General features: G+C 39.6%; 2 protein-coding genes and 2 long non-coding RNA genes across 4 annotated transcripts; 3 read left to right on the forward strand and 1 right to left on the reverse strand.

Annotated features, from left to right (window-relative positions):
- Positions 1 to 749: 749 nt before the first annotated feature.
- Positions 750 to 1,447, forward strand: LOC135942438 (uncharacterized). Its single transcript, XR_010575095.1, has 3 exons — positions 750 to 885; positions 1,137 to 1,283; positions 1,342 to 1,447. It is a non-coding gene; the product is annotated as an uncharacterized LOC135942438 (long non-coding RNA).
- A 111-nt stretch (positions 1,448 to 1,558) lies between these two features.
- Positions 1,559 to 4,147, forward strand: LOC135944161 (chymotrypsin B-like). The gene is made up of 9 exons (XM_065490945.1): positions 1,559 to 1,689; positions 1,751 to 1,769; positions 2,477 to 2,593; positions 2,664 to 2,834; positions 2,887 to 3,117; positions 3,177 to 3,277; positions 3,335 to 3,505; positions 3,566 to 3,725; positions 3,782 to 4,147. Exons 1-9 carry the CDS (start codon positions 1,573 to 1,575, stop codon positions 4,003 to 4,005), a joined length of 1,311 nt encoding a protein of 436 aa, XP_065347017.1. The 5' UTR covers positions 1,559 to 1,572; the 3' UTR covers positions 4,006 to 4,147.
- A 14,893-nt stretch (positions 4,148 to 19,040) lies between these two features.
- Positions 19,041 to 21,280, forward strand: LOC135943377 (uncharacterized). The gene is made up of 6 exons (XM_065489874.1): positions 19,041 to 19,300; positions 19,359 to 19,498; positions 19,548 to 19,758; positions 19,814 to 19,977; positions 20,030 to 20,470; positions 20,636 to 21,280. Exons 1-6 carry the CDS (start codon positions 19,190 to 19,192, stop codon positions 21,012 to 21,014), a joined length of 1,446 nt encoding a protein of 481 aa, XP_065345946.1. The 5' UTR covers positions 19,041 to 19,189; the 3' UTR covers positions 21,015 to 21,280.
- A 647-nt stretch (positions 21,281 to 21,927) lies between these two features.
- Positions 21,928 to 23,271, reverse strand: LOC135944332 (uncharacterized). The gene is made up of 4 exons (XR_010575315.1): positions 23,023 to 23,271; positions 22,855 to 22,968; positions 22,625 to 22,770; positions 21,928 to 22,571 (listed from the first exon to the last, which is right to left on the reverse strand). It is a non-coding gene; the product is annotated as an uncharacterized LOC135944332 (long non-coding RNA).
- Between the last annotated feature and the right edge of the window lie 253 nt (positions 23,272 to 23,524).

Consider the following 23,524-nt stretch of genomic DNA (forward strand, 5'->3'; position numbering starts at 1 on the left):
TTTGATTGACAGACCTGATGTAGAAGTTAACTGTTGGTTAAATAAAAACAATTAACATAAATAGCAACTTGATAAAGCCAACAATGCAAAAATATTTTTAATCTTTAGCGGACTGTTAAGTTCTACTTTAACTAACACTCAATCGATGATTTTTTTAATGTAGTATTTTGACGTATCACTGCTACTTTGATTAAATTTTAACTGTCTAAAATACTTAAGCTAAACATGTGTACAACATTCCACAAGAGCTGATATTGATCTAAAAATTAAAAATGGTTTTCAGCAAAATTTTATCAAATTGGTATCCTTAACCTACTTCTTTTGCTCAACAAAAATTTAGATTTTTTGCATTTAGGAACATTTGAAACCGATTATTTGATAGATTATTTGCCTAGAAACCGATTCTAAAACCGATTATTTGCCTCTAAATTTCCGACTATAATGATCGATTATTTCTTAGCTAAATCGACTATTTTTGCACATCCCTATTTAATTCACACATTCTTGCTGGCTTCTCCAAATTTATCAGCCGACATGCGGCACTCTCTTTTCACACCGCCCTGAAAATTATTAATTACTGAACAAGCAAGAGAAAATTATTTGTTCAAAAATATTAGCACAGTTCGTATAGTAATTTTGTTGCGATAACGGAATGACGCAATTCATATATTGAGGTCAGTCGCCAACTGGGGGCAAATGGCATACAAAGTATCGTCTTGATAATTTAATCAGACTCGAAGTGCGGTACGCGACGGTCGGAGCAGCAGCCCTGGTCCATCGCGCGCAGAGAAGAAATCACGATGAGGCTCGGACTTCTCGTCCTCCTCAGCCTCGCGCTTTGCGCCGCGAGAAAGTCTCGGAGTGACGTCTACATTCCACCTCCGTGTAAGAAATTATCAATTACTATTTATTTGATTATTTTGCACTCTTTAAGTTGCTTAGTTGAAAATTTTAGAAACAAATTTGGCTGAACATAATTTGAAGGATCTATTTAAATTACCCAAAGCGATAAATATTTAAAAAAATTGCAAAAAGAAACCGATTAATTAATATTGCAAAAACCACTCGATTTTAAAAAGACCTAAATAAATAAAATATGTAGTATTGCTATCATGAAGATTATTCTCCCCTCAAAGATTTTGACGAAGGAGAAAACTTGAGTAGCCAGAACTGTGGAAACGAAACAACTCGTAAGAACCAACTGGTGTTTGTCGCAAACATAGGCAATCAAGCAGTGTGCATCAATTCTATAGCTATTTCTCAAAGGACTATTGTTGAAATAGGTAACTAAAATATCTCGCTTTTAGAATATCAACAACAGAGATTCTTTATTGTCTATAGGTCGTTGCTCTTTCAATAAAAATGATACAACTGATCTACGGGTCTTTCCGGATAATTGTTTCTATCGCCAAACAGATGAGGATTGCATCAGATTGTCAGCCAAAGTAATTATTTTACCATTTCAGCAAAACCATTGCATTCGTCTTGAGATTATATACAAGATCTTTTTCATTATTTAAGGTTCTGGATGTACATAAAATTGTCATATATCCATTATATGAGTTCACGATTATGATGACTGAGAAAATTCCTAGTGTGGTTTCTCCCCTTTGTTTGTTTAACCGTGACAACACAATGGACTTGCAACTTCAAAGAGAATCACCCTACTTCCAATGGTCACCATGGAACGTTCGTAATTTCAAACTAGCATTCTGCATTGACTTATACTTATTTTTATTCTTTTTCATAGAGTAAACCCTGTATCCAAGGTAAGTTTGTTAAATATGCTATTGGAAATATAATTTGTGACAGCATTTTAATCTGAAACTATCGGCACTAAAATTAAACACATATTGCATAATAGCTTGAATCAGTTAAAAATTTAATTTAATTTTACATATCATTTCTAAATTTCTTAGCCGATTATAAAATTTATTTTGTCTGTTTCAACTTCTTATATTTATGGAAATCCACTAAATAAGAACAAAGATGTTTTATTATATCGCATACACTTATATGAAAAGTAAAATTCGAGCAAACGAATTACTAGTTTTTTCTCCATAAAATGCATTTTCGGAAAAGAGCAAAAATATTGATACCATTGACACGTGAATTAAATTGAAACTAACGTAATATCTTTGCGTCGTTGTATCTTTGCTTTCTATTTCAATATCAATTTTTGTATTACTCAGAAAATATTGATACAAAATAAACTGAAAGAAAAAATTTAGCAGAGATTTCGTCAAAAACATATAGTAATAACCATGCACTATATCAGCCATCCCCAGCGAGCGTGGAAATGTAAGGAAACCTATTTAACAAAAAAAATTATATAAATTTTTATAGTGTGAACGATTAAACGCTGTTTGACTAGTTTTAAGGGTTTAATTTAAATATTTTCATCTGTTAGATATTTCAAATTATATTTGTTAATGCCATTGACACAATTTTGCTTCATTTTTGTCACATTCTACAGCAAATGTGACGGGCCAAAGCAACTGTAGCAGAATTCTAAACACCACTGAATTGAGTACACTGGAAAGACATGAAATTCCCATCCAGAATATCCTGTGTGTCGAGGAAACCGATTGGAGTAAGATTTATCGAAAAATATATACATCTATCTCATTCAATTTCAATGATTATCATTTATTGCCACACAGAATATAGTTTTCTGATCAATTTCTACAAAGGCCGGTATTTCTTGAGAGGTGTAAGATATGATTGGAACGACCGTTTTTACATTGATATATTGCCATACATTGACGAGATCGCAATGCACGCAAAAGACATTTCTGCTCTACGCCCAATTCCGGAAATAAAACAACCGAAAGGTAATTTAACCCTAATTAGCTCACAGCAAATTTATTAATCTTTAAAAAAAAGGATTCACCCCGCCAGACAACCTCAGTTTCCCAAACTGCGGAAGCAAACCGACGTCAACAAGAAGGAAACGAGAAAATGACTATTCTTCTGAAGAATTACCACCGATTAGTAATATTTTCGGAGGAAACATTTCTCAGACAGGCGATCATCCTTGGCATGTTTTCATTGAGAGTTTAAAAACTGGAGGAGTCTGTGGCGGGACATTGATTTCGCCGACAGTAGTTTTGACTGGTAGATTAAAGCGAAGAAATGATTATTTTATTGACTTCGATTAAAAATTGGTTTTTTAGCTGCACATTGCATATTTGGATCAGAAGCAGAGGACTTCAGAGTTGCTCTTGGGATGTATGATAGAAGACACAGAAGAGCCCCTGGTGTTCAGAGAAGAAAGGTTTAATACCTCTTCCAAGTTAATGATTTTCATCCGCATGTTTTGCAAAATTTTTAGCCCAGCAGTCTGATCGTGCACCCGAAATATGAATCTGCGGAATTCATTAGCGACGTCGGACTCATAATTTTGAAGAAAAAAATAAAAATTACTGACAATGTCCGACCGATTTGCTTGTGGAACGACGACTCTGACTCTGACTTGGTTCGCGTGGCTGGAACTGAAGCTATGGTATATCGGTATTTGAATTCGACTAATGGATTTTAATATTTGTTTTTCTTAAAACTAAAGGTGGTTGGGTTTGGGCTTGCTGACAACTACACGCTGCCAGATGAGCTGCAAGAGGTTCGACTGCCGATTAGAACTCACAAAGAGTGCTACTTGTCGAAAAGTAGGTTTTTCGGGAAATATTTGAGGCCGGGAGACAACTTTTGCGCCGGCTACACAAATGGTGAGAATCTCCTAATTTATTAATTACAGTTTCCTCAATTTTATTAATTAATTCAGGAACGACCACCTGCAACGGGGACAGCGGAGGCAGCCTTTCCGTGGAAAAAGACGACCGCTGGTTCATCAGGGGCATCGTCAGCTTTGGAAGGGCGAAAAAAGTGATGTTAGAGGGCAAAAATACTTCTTTGTGTCACCCAAATCAATATTCCTTGTTCGCTGATGTCGCAAGTTACATGGACTGGATCGTGGAAAACTCGCCGGATATTTCATTCCGAAGTTAAATGTTGGGTTTTTATAAAAAAAAGTTTAGCAAAAGGACAGTATAGTGATTCAGTAGAAAAATGGTAGATGGACAGCATAATCTTTTATCAAAATATTTTTGCAATGGGGTTTTTATATAATAAATGGTTATAAAAATTTTGATTGCTCGACTTTTAATATTAAAGCCGCAAACACGAAATTATTTTAGCCGCCTCTGCTTGGTGCTTATCACACATTTGGGAGAAGAGAAATAAGAGGTCAAATCCGTGACCTCTCGTCCGTGGCCTCTGGTCTCCCGTCTGATGAGAATCCACTCTTCTGTTTTTGCAACTGCACTCGGTAGGTTATGAAACTGGCGATAAAAGAGAGCAAAAAAAAAAATAGGACTGGAAGAAAATATTTAGAAATAAACTATTCATCAGCGTGTCTTACGCTTGCTATGCAGAAGACTTGATATTTTTTGTTTAGTCTCTACGATTACCAATTCGATTGTTTCTTGATTTGTTTTTCTAACAATAATTCAATATTATATACTACTAAATTCTACATTTATTTATATTTACTTTAACGATTATATAGTGCTCTCCAACCCCTTAGCTTACAGCCCGCAGCGCTAACGCCCAAACAAGCTATTTCAGTTAAAAAAAAATAGCACGAAGTAGAGGCAAAATCTCCTAACAAAATAGCCGCTCTCACCCGCTTGGACCGATGCGACACTGTCGTTACACTGTTCGGCCTGAACTGGCTGAACTGCCCGAACACGCGTGCCTGCGCATATACACGGCCGCCACCCAAGAACCACCGTTTTAATTTGTATGTATATAATTGGCCGTTCTTTAAATCAAGTGTCTCGATTCGTGCAGACCTTCAAAAAATGTTGACCAATATTTCCACATTTTAATTCAAATAATGTGCATAGCTGCCTCATTGCCTACGGTTTTGTTTCAACTTCGTTTAGTTAAATCTGGATTTTTCGTTCGTTTATTTTATTTAAAAAAAGAAGGTGCCTATAGGATCAACGCAGTCTTTTTCTATTTCATGAAATTTTAGAAATTTATCTACAATACTGTACTAAATTATGTGAGAAATAAAGTGAGTTGGGTGAGTGCATGTGCATGATCAGCGACTCGAGCACCAACTAGTTTTAAGCTGAGAATTGCGCGGATGAAGAATGAAACAAGGTCAATAAGTAGTTCTCAGTGGGACGCCGTGGCAGACTCTCGCTCAAATCTCGGTTTCTTCTCATCCTCTACCCGACGAGACAGACGGCCAAAGTGCAATCAACATCTCCTTCTGATGGCTATTTAAATTATCATTTTAGCCAAAGCGAATCCTCAAGTGTCGAAATACCTGATATCCAACTTAAGTGGATCTTAGCTTTTTGATTAACTGAAATTTGTTCATTTAATTCGAATAATAATTATTTTTCTATCCGGCTGTGAAATTTTCTTTTAAAAATAAATCTTTACAAGCTACGCAAACCGAGGCAGCGTTCGTTTGACACAAAAGCTTAATTCATGAATGGTATAGGCGCGCGTGAATACTGCTATTTATGAAATAGAGCATTTCAATTTATAGTGCTCACCAATTTTTTTAAATATATATAAACTTACAACGTTATAAACTGAAACAAATGATATCCAGTGGCATTTAATTTCTTGTACTTAATAAAAACTGTCAAAACTGAGTAAATTTTAATAATTAAAAATTAAGAGATTAAACTGAGGTACAGATTTTCTCTTTTTCTCCTCATCTCACACTTCACAACTCATCTCCTGGACCAGCTGGCTCGTGATCGTGTTTGTATCGACATGCTTGGTGCCGCTGCGTTTCATCTTAGTGATTCTCCAAGCCTTGAGCCGTGAGCACGTCGGCCCTGCATACTCTCCTCAAATTCTTGCCTAAATCAGCTTCCACTATCCGATCCGTAAGTCGCTAAATCATATTTTACAGTTATATCTTTAATAACTGGTTTGATATCCAATGAATGAGAGTTTTATCTCAACCCATTCCTGGATTCCTGCCACTAAGATCTCGTGCTGTTGACCCCAATTGCTTCTCTTCCAATCCGCGTTCAGCGTTCTTGAATTGCTGCGGTCATCTGGTTGGCGTACTCATGATTTCTCCTTAAGAATTTTCTAATTTTTATTTCCTTACGCGCTGTTCCAAAAGGGTTTCCGCTCACTTTTCACTCCTCGGTCTATAATTATAATTTTTTCCTAAGCGAGACGCGGATTTTATGATTGCTATAAAGAGTTTGTTACATAAAAATAGTGATACATTAAAGCAAATCAGGCATATTTGTTTTACACCTACCAATCAGGGTGCAGGCAAAGCGCAAGGAGTCAATAGCGCAGGCGCGTTTGTCTCCTCTCGAGCGTCGCTTCTTACGATAATTCTATCTACAACTATTGCTCCCTCGTCGCTATAATCAGTTGGTTCACCTCTGAGCATCAAATAGTCTCCGTTGGAACTTCTAAAACTTTTATTTCTTGTGGCGCAGCATCCTGTGAGTTACCATTGCTCCATCATTTTTAAGATTTGTTAATTCATTATTTGATCTGCAAGTCGCTAGAATTAGTTTAATTATATCCACAACCCTTATTTGTCCCTAAAAGTTCTTTGCATTGCCTTTGACGCGTTAAACAGCCCACGATACATTCAAACTTGCGCAAAAATGTTAGTATGTGTTGAAAGGGTAAAAACGATGTTTCCATTGCTTAAAATGTAGTAGGGTTCGTAATTAAACGACATATTAAGAGGGGATTTATTCCACATCTTTTGAATTATTCCACTTATTCGTGGAATTCAGACCCACTGGATAACCTTCCCCTGATGCATGTGGTTCATTTTTATTCTTCAACGCATATCTGCTGCTTCTATAATAGAAGCGGCTCAAGTACGGACTGAACCGAAAAGTTGTAAAAAGGAACGGACTGGTTAATTCTGCCAACAATCTAAGTAAGAAGACTGACTATATCATTTCCAATCATGCCTGAGAGTCGAATTAGGTTTTTCTGACCAAAAAGTCCGGTGCGACGAAGAATTTTTATCCTGCAAAAGCAATATGAATTTTAATGCGAGAATTGCGCATGCGTCCGAGCTTGTTTTAAAACTAACGGATAGACCGCCTGTACGAATGACTTCATTTTCACATCCGTATTTCTGCGGCTCATTCCCTTGACTCGTTTAATTTTGGTATTTTTCCCCTAATAGCTCTGCTCCTTGAAATGCGATCGACCGTCTCAAGACCACGACTGAACTTAAGAAAAAAACACGGACTGGCTAGTATTGAAGCCGTCCCATAAAATCATTCTTTTTGCGAGTTCTTTAACTTTGTTTTGGCGATAACAAACTAAAGCTGAACTGAATTCGGTTCCCAGAGTATTTAAAGAGTGGGCGAAAATAGGAAAAATCTTAAATCATACAAACGATACACTGATGAGAAGTAAAAATTAATTCTATCGACGCTTATTTTTGTTTGCAGCCCCGACTAAGCAGCGATGAGCAGCAAAAAGGATAAAACTGTAACAAATACAGTAATTACAAGTACCAACGGTGAGTTATAAAACATTCACACTGAAATCGTTTTTACAAATTCTTTTATCAGGAGCGAAGAGAGGCCAACTCCCCGCTCTGCACTTTGCGGCCAAGGAGTCGGATGTTGAGGTTTGCCGTCATCTCGTGGAAAAGGAGGGCGCAGATGTAAATGAAAAATGCAGTAGTTCTGGCGCCACTCCTCTGCACTACGCTGCCACAAACGAAACCCACGGAGATGCTCTGATCGACTTCTTCCTTCAGAAAGGATGCGACTTCGAAAATAGAGATTCGCATCACTATAGGCCTATCGATTATGCGCTCCAAGGGGGAAATTTCGAGCTTGCAATCAAATTGTTCCACCTATCACAAAATAGTCGAGAACCTGAAAAGAGATGGAGCTTGCTACGCTTTTCTATGAGGAAAAACAACTTAGAATTTGCTAAATTCATCTATAGGGATGATATGAAGTTTGGCAAAGATCTGGAATATGATCTTGAAATTCTTCTGACAGCATTCATGTATGGAGATTTGGCGATCTGCAAGTGGTTGCTTCAAGACATCAAAATTACCGACAGTTTTTCGGGGGACGCTTGGAAAAAGAAAGTTCTTTGCCATGCAGCTGCGAACAGAACCCATGCAGGAGGCAACATTCATTATCTGTTCTCAAAGTTCCAATTCTCCACTGATGAACAAATGAATGCTTATGGGAAAGCTCTTGTTCCAGTAATTCAAAGCAAACCTTTCAATGATGCAAGAGCAGAAGAGTTTATTCAGTTGTTAGGATGCAATATGAGGTTCAAAATATCAGGATTTACTTTGATGCATTACGCCGTGGCAAACAGTCTAGCCGCAGTGAAGTTTGTGCACAAAAATGACGCAAGCCTGATCGACGAGGTAAGTGACGATGGTGCCACAGTTCTCCATATCGCAGCAATTTTGGGAAACGAGGACATGTGCACGTGGCTGATCAAACACGGACAAGACATCTACGCTGTGAACGAAAACAATCATGGGAATTTCCTCCATTACGCTGCTCAGAACTTGACCAACGGATACTGGATTATTAAAAATTTTGGACCCAAACTCCGCGACATTGTGAACCGAATCGACAAATACTTGTACACTCCTCTTCATTGGGCATTGGTCAGCGAATATAATGCAATTAAAAAAGCTAAATCTTTGCTAAGGCATGGCGCCGATTTGAGCGTGAAAAGAAATGGAAACAACTTCCTTCACTTCTGCATCGTTGCTGGCAAGTTGATTTGTGCCAAATTCCTACACGCCAAGAACAAAAATCTGATCAAGCAAAGGGGAGAGGGTAGAAAAACCACACTGCATATTGCTGCCGACCACTTTAATGAAGAAATCTGCGCGTGGCTGGTGAGTGAGGGAGCCGATCCTCAAGAAATTACCATTGGAGGAAAAACTGTGCTAGAATCCACTTGCAGTGAGGAGGCCAAGAAGTTTTTCCAATCGATGATCACATCCAAGGAATAGATATTTTTTCAAGAATCCTTTCATCGAAATAAATGCTACATCCTTCATACAGTAATTCGCTACACAAAAATAAAAGAGTTCTCCGCGGCATGAAAATCTGTCTTTGTTTAAAATTTCCACGCTGTTGGCAAAAATTTCTTTTTATCATTATCGAATGTTTCCAGAGAATAAAGACTATACCAAACAAAAGGTTTTCAAACGTTAAGACTTAAAATCTAGTCAAAAACTTGTGCGTTTGACGCCAATTTAGTTTCATATATATAGCTTCAGGAATTCGGACACAAAAGTCGCTAACAAAAACTCATTTAACATGGTGAGAGATGTGGACGATGAATCTAATTCCGGCAAGCCAATGTCAGGGATGGCAAAAGGTGGTTAGTTTCATTGACTTGAAGTTCTCAATTAGCTCAACTTGCTGGATTTCACACCTTGCAGCGGCTATATATGTAATTTCATCTCGATAAATAGATAAAATAAGTTTAAGGGACGATTCATTTATTAAATGAACCAGTTCAGACCAAAATATTATGTTGAACAATACTTTTGGCAGCGTTGCGAGAAAGAAGAAATAAAATGAATTTCAGGAAAATTCCCTAAATTCTAAAGATTCACTTAAGAAAATCCGATCTCTCACTGTCAAACTTCCTGTCACTCAAAACCCAAAGAATTCTAAACAGGTGGAAATCTGGCTCTCGTAAAATCTTTTCACCACGTGTTCTCCTTTTATGCAGGCAGCAGATCCTTCAAATAGCCTTCAAAAATTCTGCTTCAAATATTCTAATACTAATCATTCCACGTTGTCCAACGTTATTGATATGGCCTTTAAGCACACTCATGAAAATAAACTTGGCATTCTGGCATTGTGCTAAGCAGTGAGCCGTCGACATTTCCTTTTTGCGTTCCGCATAAATCTGGGCGTGCGTGCATTCCCGAATATTTGCGATAGAAATTAATTTATTTAAAATTAAAAAAAAACACCATTACTCAATTATTCTGCAAATAGGCTGTTAAATAAGTTCTTCCATATGGCAGGAAAGACACGAATCTACGAGGTTCACTTCTTTTTCATATAATATATTATGAAATCTCTATAGTAGCGGGTTCGCTCTGTGGCTGACCGACAGCATTTTTCACTTTTTCCCCTTTTTAGTGATGGATTCATTATGTTTCAGAGACCAAATGAATTATTTTAAGCATATTCCAGGTGGAAAATTCGTTTCATCTTAACTATAGCCGATTTAATGTGCGACCCTGAGTTTTTAACTAATTAGTTTTCAGCATCATAGTTTAATTTTCCCATGGTGCATATTTTTACTGAACCCGGATGTTTTTTCTTTATTTATCGGACTCTGGAAATAGAAAATTTTCTTGCAGCGCCAATTTCCATCAGCGATTCTTGTTTTCGGACCCGAGCGCCACTTGTCTGCTTTGATTTATTTTACTCTCGGCGGCAGCGGCATCTGCGCTCGATGGCCGGCCGTTTGGCTCGTTTCACCGCCGTGATTATTGTTTCTCATTTTGATCGGCTGATATCATTTTTTATTTATTTAAAGAGTTGAAGAGAAAATTCAATCGATAGAAAAATGATGAGTGCACACGTCTCGTCATCAATGATCAATGACTCTGCTCTTTTTGAGATCTCCAAAAGGTGTAAAATGAGAAAATATTACGAATTCCTCCAAAAAAACTCCGTCAATTTTCGTCGCTTTTGGAATGGCATCCGAATCATCCCTCGAAATATGCCTCTTACCCCGAGGAACATTTGGAATGAATCCGGAACGCTTCCAAAAATCCAACTGCTGCTCAACTCGCAGCACCACCAACGCAGGAATGAAAGAAATGGTGGAAATATTCGTAATATGTTCTCATTTTACACATAATGCCAATACTCAATGTTTAAATTAAAAATATATTTTTTTTAGTACGTTGACTCATTATTTGAGAAAAAGAAGCTTAGGTTTACATTTCAATAATGTGAGTGATGGAAATGCATAGTCCTACTTTGGTCCAGAATGCCATAAAAAACGTTTTGTCGAAAAAATCGGTCGTTCCCCGAAATAAAAGGAAAACGAATGTTTCTTTTTCAGTCGTTGCTCTCTTTCTCTCTAGGTTTTTTGCTTGTTTTGTTGCTTCCATAAGTACAATATTTTGATCCACTTTTAATAAAAAAGGAAATCAAGTTAAAATATGCATATTATTTTAGTTCACGAAAAATAATATTCATTTGACATAAAATATTAGAAAATAAATATCAAACAGAGTTAATTAAAATAAAAATCTAAGAGTTAGAAAAGTTACGAGCGAGGAAAAGCGTTTTTTCTGGTCGACGTACAAACAAAATTGGTAAATTATTAAGAATGTTGATCCGCAGAAGCCTTTGTGACGAATTTTTCTCTCCGCTTTTAGGTAAGCAGCTTCTTTCCCACACCCTTGCCGTGTATTGGAATGTTCTTTGTTATCTTGAGCTTTGTACCTGCCAGGTCATTCACCTTTTCAACCGCAGTACAACAGTCGCCTTTGTGTGTTCCGCTGCTTGCATTGTTTCTCATTGTCAGTCAGAGCGTCGAGCAGTGCACGCGTCAGCTCTATCTTATTCTCACCACATTTTCTCGCCTGTTGCAGCTTCAGTTCTCCGTAAGTCTCCTACTAAATCACATTCCAAATATTTATCTTGACAATAATTGGTCTGAAATCCAAAATTAATGAGCAAGTAGGCTTTATCCCAACCCTCCCATTAATCCATTAATCCGTCGAATTTTAACAAAAAGAAAACCATTTTTTGCTATGCTGTTTTCCAGGCGGGTAGCGACAATCACGCAGAAAATCGAACTTTAATTTTTTCTGGGCGCGAGAAAGCCCAAATTTGGTCTGGCCTGTTTGTGCGACGAAACAGTAAAGGACGCAATGTGGGTCTATTTGTATAAGCGTATTAATTTAATTAATTATAATGACATATTTATTTGAATCAAAATATTCCAGAAAGCCTCTTGAGTTCGTTTTAAAATCGAGGGGTTCGTCATGAATGCCTTTAGCCGCAGCGCTTCTTTTTCCCCCAAACACCCGCACACAGCACCTGCTGGTTGGAATGTTGTTTATTTTCTTCACCTGTGCACTTGCCAGGTAAAACGCGCCTTTCAATGCGCAGTGAAAAGGTCGCGTTGTGTGTGATGCAACTGCAGCTCATTGTCGAGCAGTACCAGTACACACGGCGTAGGGACGGCGGTCGCGCACACACACTTTCACGACCTCCCGCGGTGAGCGGTGAACCTCGCGATCACGCGCGACCCCTCGGGGGTCGTTGGCGTGCGCGCCGGGATGCTCACGCAGGTGATCGGCGCCGCGTCGTAGCGTCGCTTCACGCGTAAACGGCGCCCGAAGTGGCGTCCGCGCGTCGCATCGGAAAATTTTGAGGCGAGTGCCGCGGTCGCGCTGACGCACTTTCGCGCCCTTCTGCGTCGAGCCCTGACCCTCTCCTCCCTCCACCACCCCGCGGGGGTGGTTAACCCCGGTGCCCGGAAGATCGCGGACGTGGTCGGCGCCGCACCGTAGCGTCGGGTTACTCGCACGCCGCGCCCGAAGTGACGTGCGCGCGTCGCGTCGGCGCGGCGAGCCCGAACACTTTGATCGGCCGCACCCCCTAGGGTTGCCACATCCCCGTAGATAGCCCCAAACTCTGGTCGGCCGCCCCCCTAGGGTTACCGACCATCAGGTTTGCCACCCGTCTAGGGTCGCCGCCCGCCGATATTTTGCAGATCTCACCCGACTCCAGGGGCGCCCCCTCGATCGACCCCCGACCCCAATTTGACCTCGAAAGTGACCATAGCCTAGTTTTAATTATTTCTAAAAACATTTGTATTTCCTTCCTTCCATGCGCGTTCATTTTTTCTCCCCCGCTATTTGCTCCGCTGCTTGGCATGCGAGCGCCTCAGGTCCTTAATTTCCATTTATTCCTAATTATCAAACCCTAGACAGCCGTGTCACAACTGGACCAAAAAATGAAAACAAGGACGCAGTGGCCAGTTTAAATTGTTTCGTTAGTAAATTTTTATTAAGCTCTCATTCAATTTAAGGGTTGTTTTCCCGGTTTAAAACAATACCGTTTGTATGAAATTATTGCATCATATAAACAGTTTTTTGTTCGTTATGAAGATAGGGCCTAAAACATATATGAAAAAGTTAGTAAATTTATTTATTCAATTCTTTTTGTTCCCAGTTGACGAAACTGCAGAATTAACAACATGGAAGAGAATAAAGAAATTGGAGAAAATTCCAGCACGAGCAGTGAGTATAGATTTTTATAACCTATATACGATGAAGTCTCGAGGTTTTGGTAATTGGACACATGGGCAGTCACAAGCCATGTTTGATCAGTGGATTTAAAATAGATTGGTGTCGCAGGAAGTATTTTATTTCTGGGATGTTGTAAGCAGAAGCTAGTATAAAACTGGAAAGAAACAAGATAAAAAATATATGTATTTACATTTATATATTTTAAATTTTGTCAGCAGCCAAAGCCATGATAAGATTTTGCTTAAAAGCTGGGCTTATCATAAATTACATAGCTATATCAAAGTTCTAAAGATTAAATTAAATTTGATCGTTTCAGGAAAACGACAACTGGAGACAGAAGAACCACAAACTTCGAAGGAGAACAGGAAAATGAAATTGGATGAGGAGGACGAGAGAATAATCAAGATTAAGCTGGAATGTATTGAAGAGAAAAAAGGTGACTTACCCGCTCTCCATTACGCGGCTCGGGTGTCCGGTGTTGACGTTTGTCGGCGCCTCGTGGAGCAGGGCGCCGACGTCAACGAAAAATGCAGCGAATTGGGCGCCACACCCCTTCACTACGCCGCCATGAACACAATCTACGGAATTGGTCTGATCAACTACTTCCTTGAAAAAGGGTGCGACATTAATGCAGAAGATGCTCATGGTGAGAAAGCAATTAATTATGCCGTCAAAGCTGAAAATTACAGTCATACCAAGCATTTATCCATCGAATGAAATCATAGCAATATTCACTTTACTTCAATAAAAGATAGAAAAATTAATTTTAATAGTTTTTATTTTATAAATTGACACTATAGTTGAACAGTAAAATTTAACTTTTATACTGAACGCAGAATAATCAAAGATTTGATATTGCTCCGAAGGAAATTTCAAAAGTATATATTTTCCCTTCTTTCCTGCTGTGTAGCTTTCTATGAAGATAATTGACTGTTCTGATAAAAACTTTACTAAACATATTTGGATTTCCCACATTGAAAAAGAACGAGCATTTTTTTGAGCATAGCTTGAGAACAAAATTGCAATACGTTCAATGCAAAAGATTTATTTTAATAAATTTAGCGTTAAGAACCATTATTTTAAAATTGACATTCTCCTTCAAAGGATCCTATAGCTGCTATCATAGGAGAGAAAGCGAGATTTAGCCAGCATGCAGAGGGAGGCTCTTATTGACTCTCAGGAAAGTGGTAGTACTATGTTATATATGAGAGCGATATAGAGAGAAGCTATAAGATTTGCATATCAATAATGTGCTTGGTAAAAATAAATATTCCTCTTTGGTCAATGTCCACAAACACAAATAAAGCTAAACGCTATAATAAAAATATCTCTTATCTTTTCCTTATTTTATTCTAAATTTTGAAAAGTCTAATTCTTGGTTGGCAATCTGGCTTTTAATCACCGTGTTTCGATCTGTGCTGGTTCCCATCGGTCAGAAGTAACTAATAAGGATACGAATCACGCGAAGGAAATCATGTAGGGAATAAGGTCTTTAAATAAGCTTCTGCCGGAAAAAATCAGTGCGAACTAAAGGAAAACGCGTGGTTCTGCGTCGCACACTGCGGCCTTCTGTGGGCAGCGCGCTTCTTCCACCGCCATTTCATCACAGAGGATGGAGAGAAACAATTATTCCAACTTCGTCTTAATCTCGCTGCCGCCGAGCCACCCTCTACCCTCCAACTCGCCGCAGCGAAGCCGACGCCATCCCCCACCTTCCTCCTTCGCTGTATTTTTTGAGAAGCTGCCGCGCCTTGTATGTGGAGGTGCGCGTTTAGGCGGGGGTTGGGGATGGAAAAATTTTGGACATTCTTTTGCCATTAAAGTAAATAAAGTCAAAACAGCATTAAAAAGCAATTTTTTAGGCCGCATCTACCCGTCGTATTTGAGGGAGAGCGTCTAAAATATCTTCCCCTTTCATTAGCGAGGAAGATTGCTCCTGATTGGTTGTCACACTGCGGCTACCGAAGGGATGAGCAAGGGGAGAGAGCTGGAGGTTGCCCGACTTGACCGGTTCGCCGCCAGCAGGAGCAGTGTGTGTGTGTGTGTGCAAGCGCTCCCCTCCGTGAGGGGTGGTTGTTTGACCTGAGACTCTCCCTCCACGCTCCCCTTTTGGTTACAAATAATATTGATCGTAATATCGTCAGGTAAAACCCTGACAACAACTATTGCTCCCTCATCGCTATAATCAGTTGGTTCGCCTCTGAGCATCAAAGAGTCTCCGTTGGAACTTCTAAAACTTTTATTTCTTGTTGCGCAGCATCCTGTGAGTTACCTTTTGCTACATGATTTTTAAGATTTGTTATTTCATTTATTTAATCTGCAATTCACTAGAATTAATTAAATCATTACCACAACCCATATTTTTCTCTAAAAATTCTTTGCAATGCCTTAGACGCGTAAAACGGCCCATGAAAATTTAAAACTCGCGCTAAAATGCTGAAAAATGTTAGTAAGTGTTAAAAGGGTAAAATTACGATTCCATTATTTGTTAAAATAAAGCGGGATTTTTAATTAATCATATTGCAGGCAATTTATTCGAAAAAATTTGAAATATTTCATTTATTCGTGGAATTTAGCCCCACCGCATAAGTCATTGAACCTTTCCCTGATGCATGTGGTTCATTTTTGCTCCTCAACGCATATCTGCTGCTTCTAATGGAAGCGACTCAGGTACGGACTGAACCGAAAAGTTGTAAAAAGGAACGGACTGGATAATTCTGCTTGTAAGCTAGGAAGACTATATCATTTCAACTAACTAAAGCTAAACTGAATTCGGTTTCAAGCATTCAATGAGTGTGCAAAATAAAGAAATAACTGAAATCATAAATAATTTGCTATACACTGATGAGAAGTAAAAGTTAATGCTTTCGACGCTTATTTTTGTTTGCAGCCCCGACTAAGCAGCGATGAGCAGCAAAGAGGAGGAGAAATCCGTAACAAACGGAAGTACCAAAGGTGAGCCATAAATATTAGCGTTGAAGTTGTTAGACAAATATTTTATATCAGGAGTACTGGAGAAAGAGCTGGAAAATCCTCAGGACATGGAATTGGAAGAACAGCAAAAAGAAACGCTAAAGACCAAACTGGACAAAGTCCAAGCGAACAGAGGCGACTTCCCCGCTCTGCATTTTGCGGCCAAGAAGTCGGATGTTGAGGTTTGCCGTCATCTCGTGGAACAGGAGGGCGCCAATGTAAAAGAAAAATGCAGAAGATCTGGCGCCACTCCTCTGCACTACGCTGCCATGAACGAAACCCACGGAGATGCTCTGATCGACTACCTCATTGAGAAAAGATGCGATCTTTCTGAGAAAGATTATCGAAATAAAAGGGCTATTGATTATGCTCTTAAAGTTGGAAATTTCAATATCGCCATCAAATTGTTCCAGCTATCACAGAATCGTCAAGAGCCCGTAAATAGATGTAGCATGCTACGCTTTTCTTTTTGTGAACACAACTTGGAATTCTCTAAATTCGTTTGTGAGAACGATATGAAGTTTGGCAAGGATCCGCAATATCATCTTGAAATTCTTCTGACAGCATGCATGTATGGAGATTTGGAAATCTGCAAGTGGTTGCTTGAAGAGGACAAAATTTACGACAGTTTATTTTGGGGAGACACGCGGAAAAACGAAGTCCTAAGCCAGGCAGCTTTGAACAGAAACTATGCAACAGACATCCTTCAATATCTGTTCTCAAGGTTCCAACTCTCCTCTGATGAACAAAGAAATGCTTGTGGGAACGCTCTTGTGTCAGCAATTAAAAGAATACCTTTCTTTGCTGTAAATGCAGACAAGTTTCTTCAGTTGTTAGGCAATAATATGAAGTTCAAAATATCAGGATATACTTTGATGCATTATGCCGTGACAAGCAGTGTGGACGCAGTGGAGTTTGTGCACAAAAAGGACGCAACCCTGATCAACGAGGTCTGTGACGATGGTGCCACACTTCTCCATCTCGCAGCAATGTTTGGAAACGTGGACATATGCTCGTGGCTGATCGTTCACGGACAAGACATCCACGCTGTGAACAAATACAATGATGGAACTTTCCTCCATTACGCTGCTCAGAACGTGAGTAATGCAGACTGGATCATTAAAAGATTTGGACCCGAACTCCGCGACATTGTGAACCGAATCGACAAATACTTGTACACTCCCCTTCATTATGTCCTGGTCAAAGATAAACTTACAAATATTAATGATATGCTTGAATTCGGTGCCGATTTGAGTTTGAAAATTAATGGAAACAACTTCCTTCACTTCTGCATCGTTAACCGCAAGTTGAGATGTGCCAAATTGATACACGCGAAGGGCCAAAATCTGATCAAGGAAAAGGGAGAGGGAGGAAAAACCACACTGCACATTGCTGCCGACCACTTCAATGAAGAAATCTGCGCATGGCTGGTGAGTGAGGGAGCCGATCCTCAAGAAACTACCGCCGGAGGAAAAACTGTGCTAGAATCCACTTGCAGTGAGGAGGCGAAGAAGTTCCTCCGATCGTTGATCACAATCAAGAAATAGAATTTTTTCAGGAATCAATTCATCGAAATTAATGCAATATCCTTTATACCAAAATTCGATTTACAAAAATAAATTAGATTTACGCGGGATGAAAATCTGTGTTTGATTTCCCTTTCAGCGCTGAACTCAAATATTTTCTGCTGTGAGTAGAGGAATGTTTCCAAGAAAAGAAAATTCATTTAACATAGGGAAAGATAGGGACGTTGATCAGCTAATAAGTGCGACTCTTAATATAAGGACTTTTCTTTATACGAGGGAGCTTTAATTTCCGGAGGAGCCGGTGGGGCGCTGCTGGCTATGGCTATTTGCGACATCTCATGGCGGCGGTGATCAAAAAATGTTTGCGTGTTGCCGTGTTCTGTTTTTTCAGTCTGGCCAATTTAATTGGCCTCGCTCCGTTTGAAACCTTGACTGATTCATTTTAAAAACAAAACTGGGCTATAAGTTAATTTTGTTGTTCTGTGCGCGTGCTTAAAATTAGTACCTGAGGCAGTACGACGCCGCCGTAACGTAAAAAGGGCATTGCCCTGAGGGCAAAAGGTGTATATAGTGGCGGCTGGAGGCCGTGGTGGGAACGGGAAGTGGCCCAGAGGGCCCAGCCAACAGCCAAGCTGCGGACTAAGGACGGCAACTGGCGACGGCGAGTGCGGGTGCCGCGAGTGGCGCCATTGTACATAGGTGGAGGGTATATTAAGGAGATAAGACAAGTTTATCTAAATAGTAATTTAAGAACATTTAAACAGACTAAATGAATCTTAAATGCTGTTTAAATACACTCAAATATTTAATAGCTTCATAATCCGTTCAAAAATAACAGCTAAAAATAAAGAATAAAAGTTAAAGTTTGCACAGACTCTGTTACTATTTCCATTAAATTGGAAATTCAGTATTTTTTCTCCTCGAGTGCTCCATAAATAACCGGTACTAGAGAGTACTAATTTACAAGAAATACCGCATTTTAACTGTGTCAAATCATTCAAATCTTTGTTAGAAATATTTAAAATTTCACTTTTTTATGAGATTTAACTGTTATAAACGAAAGAAATGTGCAAATAGCTCAAAAATTCTCAAATTTTCACCGGTACCGGTATAAATGACCGATTAAAAATTAACTTGCAGAGTCGTGGTTTTCTTGTTTGGCCGCTGGCGCCACTCACCAATCACCAATCGCAAATGGCCGTCTTTGCCCCGCCGTCCCGCCAATTTTCTCTGTCTTTCTACAAAAATTAAATTTGGTGCAGGACCAGAAGAGCAAGAGCAACTTTGCGATCGACAATTATAAAAGAGTGGCTGCTGCTTCTGTTGAAAACCATCAGAAGCGCTTTGCTCCGTTACCTCTCAGAGAAGAGCACGCATCATGGCTGATGAGAGACAGATGGCAATGGCCACTAAGAAGCTGAAGGCCCTGAAAGGAGGGCTTGTGTCCGACGTGGTCTTCCTCGTCGGCGCGACGGATGCCACTGCGCAGGTATTTAACGGGATATGAGCTTTTTAATTTTTTCTTAAAACCTCATTATTATTTTTAGGAGATTCATGCCTTTCGGTCTGACCTTGTGGTGAGCAGCGAGTTCTTCGTGAGCCTGCTGGACAGCCCTCTGACCTTGAAACGCGACGGGAAAATCAGGCTGAAAAACATCGAGCCAAAAGTGTTTGAACTGGTCATCGAGTAAGACCAATTAACTCATGTGTAGCATTTAATATTTTTAATTTGAAAGGTTTACGCATTTGTGTGGACACCTGGTGTCCGAAGTGGACAGTCTGGACTGTTGCCTCCAGTTGGCAGCGGCCGCCGATGAATATATGATCTACGAACTTGGATCTGAGTGCTCGAAGCTGCTCGAGGACAATTTCCTCACCGTGGACAACGTGTGGACAGTGCTGAGCCAGCATTACATGGTGGAAGCCGTTTCCTCAGTGTGTCTCAAGGTACAATTTGCAAAGAAATTTAATCTGATTGGTTCTGACGCATGAATGTGTGTAGATTCTAGGCTCGAAGACGAGCGTCTGTTTGAAGCAGGCGAGTTTCCTCGAGGCCAGCGAGGAAACAGTGAAGCTCTTCTGCAATTTAGACAAGATGAGCATCGAATCCGAGTCAGAACTCCTGAGTGCTTGTCTCAAATACATCAAGACAAAAAGGAATCAGAGGTAGGATTTATTTAATTAAAAGATTCAAAGCTGATTTTTGCGCTGTTTGCAGAGAGTTGTTTCGGCAATGCTGTCTTCCTGGCCTTCGGCTTCTGACTCTCGACTCTGCTGACCTGGCCAAGGTGTTTCCCATGCTGACGCGAGAGGAGAAGACCAGCGTTTTGATCAGTACAAGCCCTCTGATCGGGGCAAAGAAGCCTCAGCTCGCGCCTGGGCTCTGTCCCATCTCGATAGGAAGATCGCTCATTACGGAAATGCTGAGCCAGCAGACGCTGAATTTGGTCCACGACAGCCACATCCTCGGCGTCAGAGAGGTTTTCTTGACTGGAGCTTACGTGGCGTGTTCCAATAACTTCTACGAACAAAATGCGAGTGGCGGAGGTCGCTGCTGGGTTTCCCTCGCGCTTTCCCCGAAAAGAAGAATCAGAATCACAGGCTTTGAGCTGGTCAACATCCTGGACTTGAACAAGGAGGTTTTCGCCAACAGTGCCAAGTAAATATTCGAAATTTTGCATTTAAAAATGTAACTCTGGGCTTCCGCAATGCTGGAAGTCATAAAATTACATGGATAATTTGTATTTTCCTTTTCTAAATTAAATTTTTACTTCAACCTTGGAGCCAACAGAATAATTGTTACCACAAATTTTTAAATTTCCAGGAGAAAACCATGTGGAAGAGTGACCGAAATCACCGCAACTGTGGACAATCAGCAGAAAAGCCTGTCATCTTTACTCTCCGAAGACGTGACACTTCCAGAAAATTTTCCACTGAATGGCTGCACCTTGATCAATCACTCTGCTCTGGTTCCTGCTGGTGGATCTTTCACTTTGAAGGTGTTTTTCAAGGACGGTTGCGTCGTGAGGACTCAGCGGTCCACAGAACATCAGGTGAAAAGGATCAATTCGAGCGCTGCCTTTGATGTCTTCAGCAAGATTGAAATTTCTCAAAATTTGAGAATTTCTAACCACTTGAAGAAAAAGTGTCCTGCTCACACCAAGTTGTGCTTCTTCAAATCAATTCAATTCACTGACATCTAACTTTTGAGAAAGATATTGTTTTGACCAAATCGTTGCAGCATTTCTTTGAAGAGAAAGTTGGTCGTTCTTGAGTGAAATCTTGCCTAATGAAACATTGTATTTTATTTCGAAATAAATTTCCACATTAAATCAAATTCAAAATTATAACTCCTCGAACATCGCGATGAAATCTTTTAATACACCAAGGTTGACATTAATTAACTGTGTGGTGTAATTTGTTCCTTTTTCAAGGAGAAGATTGAACCTTTTTCTTTTGTCTGAGAGAATTCTGCAGCTTTAAAATAATTCAAGTGCTACTAATTATGAATAATTAAAGTAAACAAATGAATTCGGAAAACCTTTTTTTATTAAAATTATTTAAATTGAATTGAAACCACGTAAGCCCGTTTGAACCAGTTCATTTTATTTTTATTACGAAGAAAAACATTTTGAAACCTGGAATCAATGAAAGATGCACGCGTCTTCCTGCTGGCAGAGGACCAAGTAGGAGGCTGCGCAGGGGTCGTCGTAGACTCTTGCAGACGGTTCGGCCTTGGGAGTCTTGGCTGTCGACGTCCGGCTCGCTAAAACTTGGACGTCTGCAAACCAGACCGAGCAGAAAAGTGTTCTCAATTACGCTGATAAATCATAAAATTTTAAATTGATGGCTAAAATTCTTATGTTGAGCGCCGACTTTCCAGTGGTACAGAATATTTCACTTTCAGTGAAAAACTGCGTTTATCAAGATCTAAGATAATTTTTTCTATCTATTTTAGAGGTTTGTGATCAACTGAATATCTGTATATTAAAATAAATTTGTTTTTTCCTGTAAATTAATACAAATTATTTTGGAAATAACAATTAACATATATTTTTAAGTGAAATTCCGATTTTGTTTTTTGTTTTCCAAAGAAAAACAAATTTTTGTCTTTTATTAACGCGCTTGGCGGAACTGGTTTCGGTTTCCAACATAAATATTTCAACGCCAAGAACAAACTGATAGCAGAATTGAATTTATTTGAAGCACACGTCAAGTGCCAAAATTGTAATTTAATAATGGCGTAAATAATTAGCTCTATCCGTTTCACTTATAAAATTTTAACAGAAAGCAAAACCCGTCTTCTACTGCGATGAAATAGGCAATTTGCACCGCAGCTTTGTCCAGGAAGTTGCTTATCCTTGAATTTCAGGCGTTTATTTTTATGATCCAATGTGCGTATCGAGGCATAAAATCTGCTTTACAATAATTTTATAGCGAAAATGTAGCTATCATGATTAAAATTAGTATATTTGCACTTTTTTCAAGTCTCAATGATAATTTTATTTTATGCATTATGTAAGATGTTCGCTTTTATAAACAGCACAACTTGTAAAGTGCTTACAAACTATAAAAATAAATAAAGATTAATTAATTAGGCCCAACAATGGTGTGAACTAAGGAGTAAATTTAAAAATCAAAGTGTCAGCACACGCAAGACCCGCCGTCGGAGAGCTGATTCAATTAGACATCCACGATTAGGGCAGATTCCATGCACAACTTGATCGCATACAGCAAACCCGTGCAAATTGTGAGTAGCCCTACGAAAAAATTAAATTAGTTTAAAAAATGAACAGTATGAAAGGCTGCTCACCCGTAAGGAGGCCCGCCAATAAGAGAGAATTGCTGTATTCCTGTTGTTTCTGATTTTCCTTTGCTGTATCTGCAGTAACTTTGACCACAGCAGGTTTGAGTTGCTCAGTGTTTTTCCTCTTCAGAAGAGTCGGCAATTTCAGGCTCCTGAAAGAACGAAAAATTATAATTTTGGCTCAAAATGCGCCTAGAAAATTCAATTTTAATAAAATCGAAATGTCAAATTCCTACTTCAATCTGCTCCTTGTCCAGATTTTCGATGCTGGACTGCTTCAACTCGGCGGCGGTGTCTCGGCCGCCATCGGGCCATAGCAGCCGCCTCGGCTGCTGCATTCCTTCCTGCATCTGAAATTCAAGATTTAAAATATTCTGCACATACAAATTCCGATAAAAATTTACAAAAATCTGGAGGCTAAAAAGAGGTCAATTCGGCAGCAAGCTCAACTCCTGGCCAACCTGGCCCCGTCCAGAGGAGGCCGCAAACAGGAACAAGATGAGCATTGCCAGAGCCATTTGAATTAGCAAACTCATCATGCACGCTTTTCCCGCTTTTCTACCAATCAACACGGATGAAAATCTAATTTATCCGACTCTTCTTCTTCTCTAGAAGCCCAAAACGTAGATTTAGATGGAAGTGGATGCTGCTAGACGCGGGATATCCGAATTAATTGCATTATTGCAATTCGAGATGCTCTATTCTTCGCTCGCAGTTGCAGTAGCAAGTAGCAGTTGTAGTTACTCCCACTCCCGTTACGCCCTGTTTATGTTTACGTTTGCTGCCGCATCCAATCGATGGCGCTATTGAACGACCCATGGTGAAACTTTCTGGTCGTGGTACTTCCCCGCTAATTTTACGTTCGCCGTTCGCCGTTCGCCGCAGCCATCTTTGAAATTCCTGCAG

The sequence above is a fragment of the Cloeon dipterum genome, chromosome 4, assembly GCF_949628265.1.
Source record: "Cloeon dipterum chromosome 4, ieCloDipt1.1, whole genome shotgun sequence".
In the NCBI taxonomy this organism is placed as follows: domain Eukaryota; kingdom Metazoa; phylum Arthropoda; class Insecta; order Ephemeroptera; family Baetidae; genus Cloeon; species Cloeon dipterum.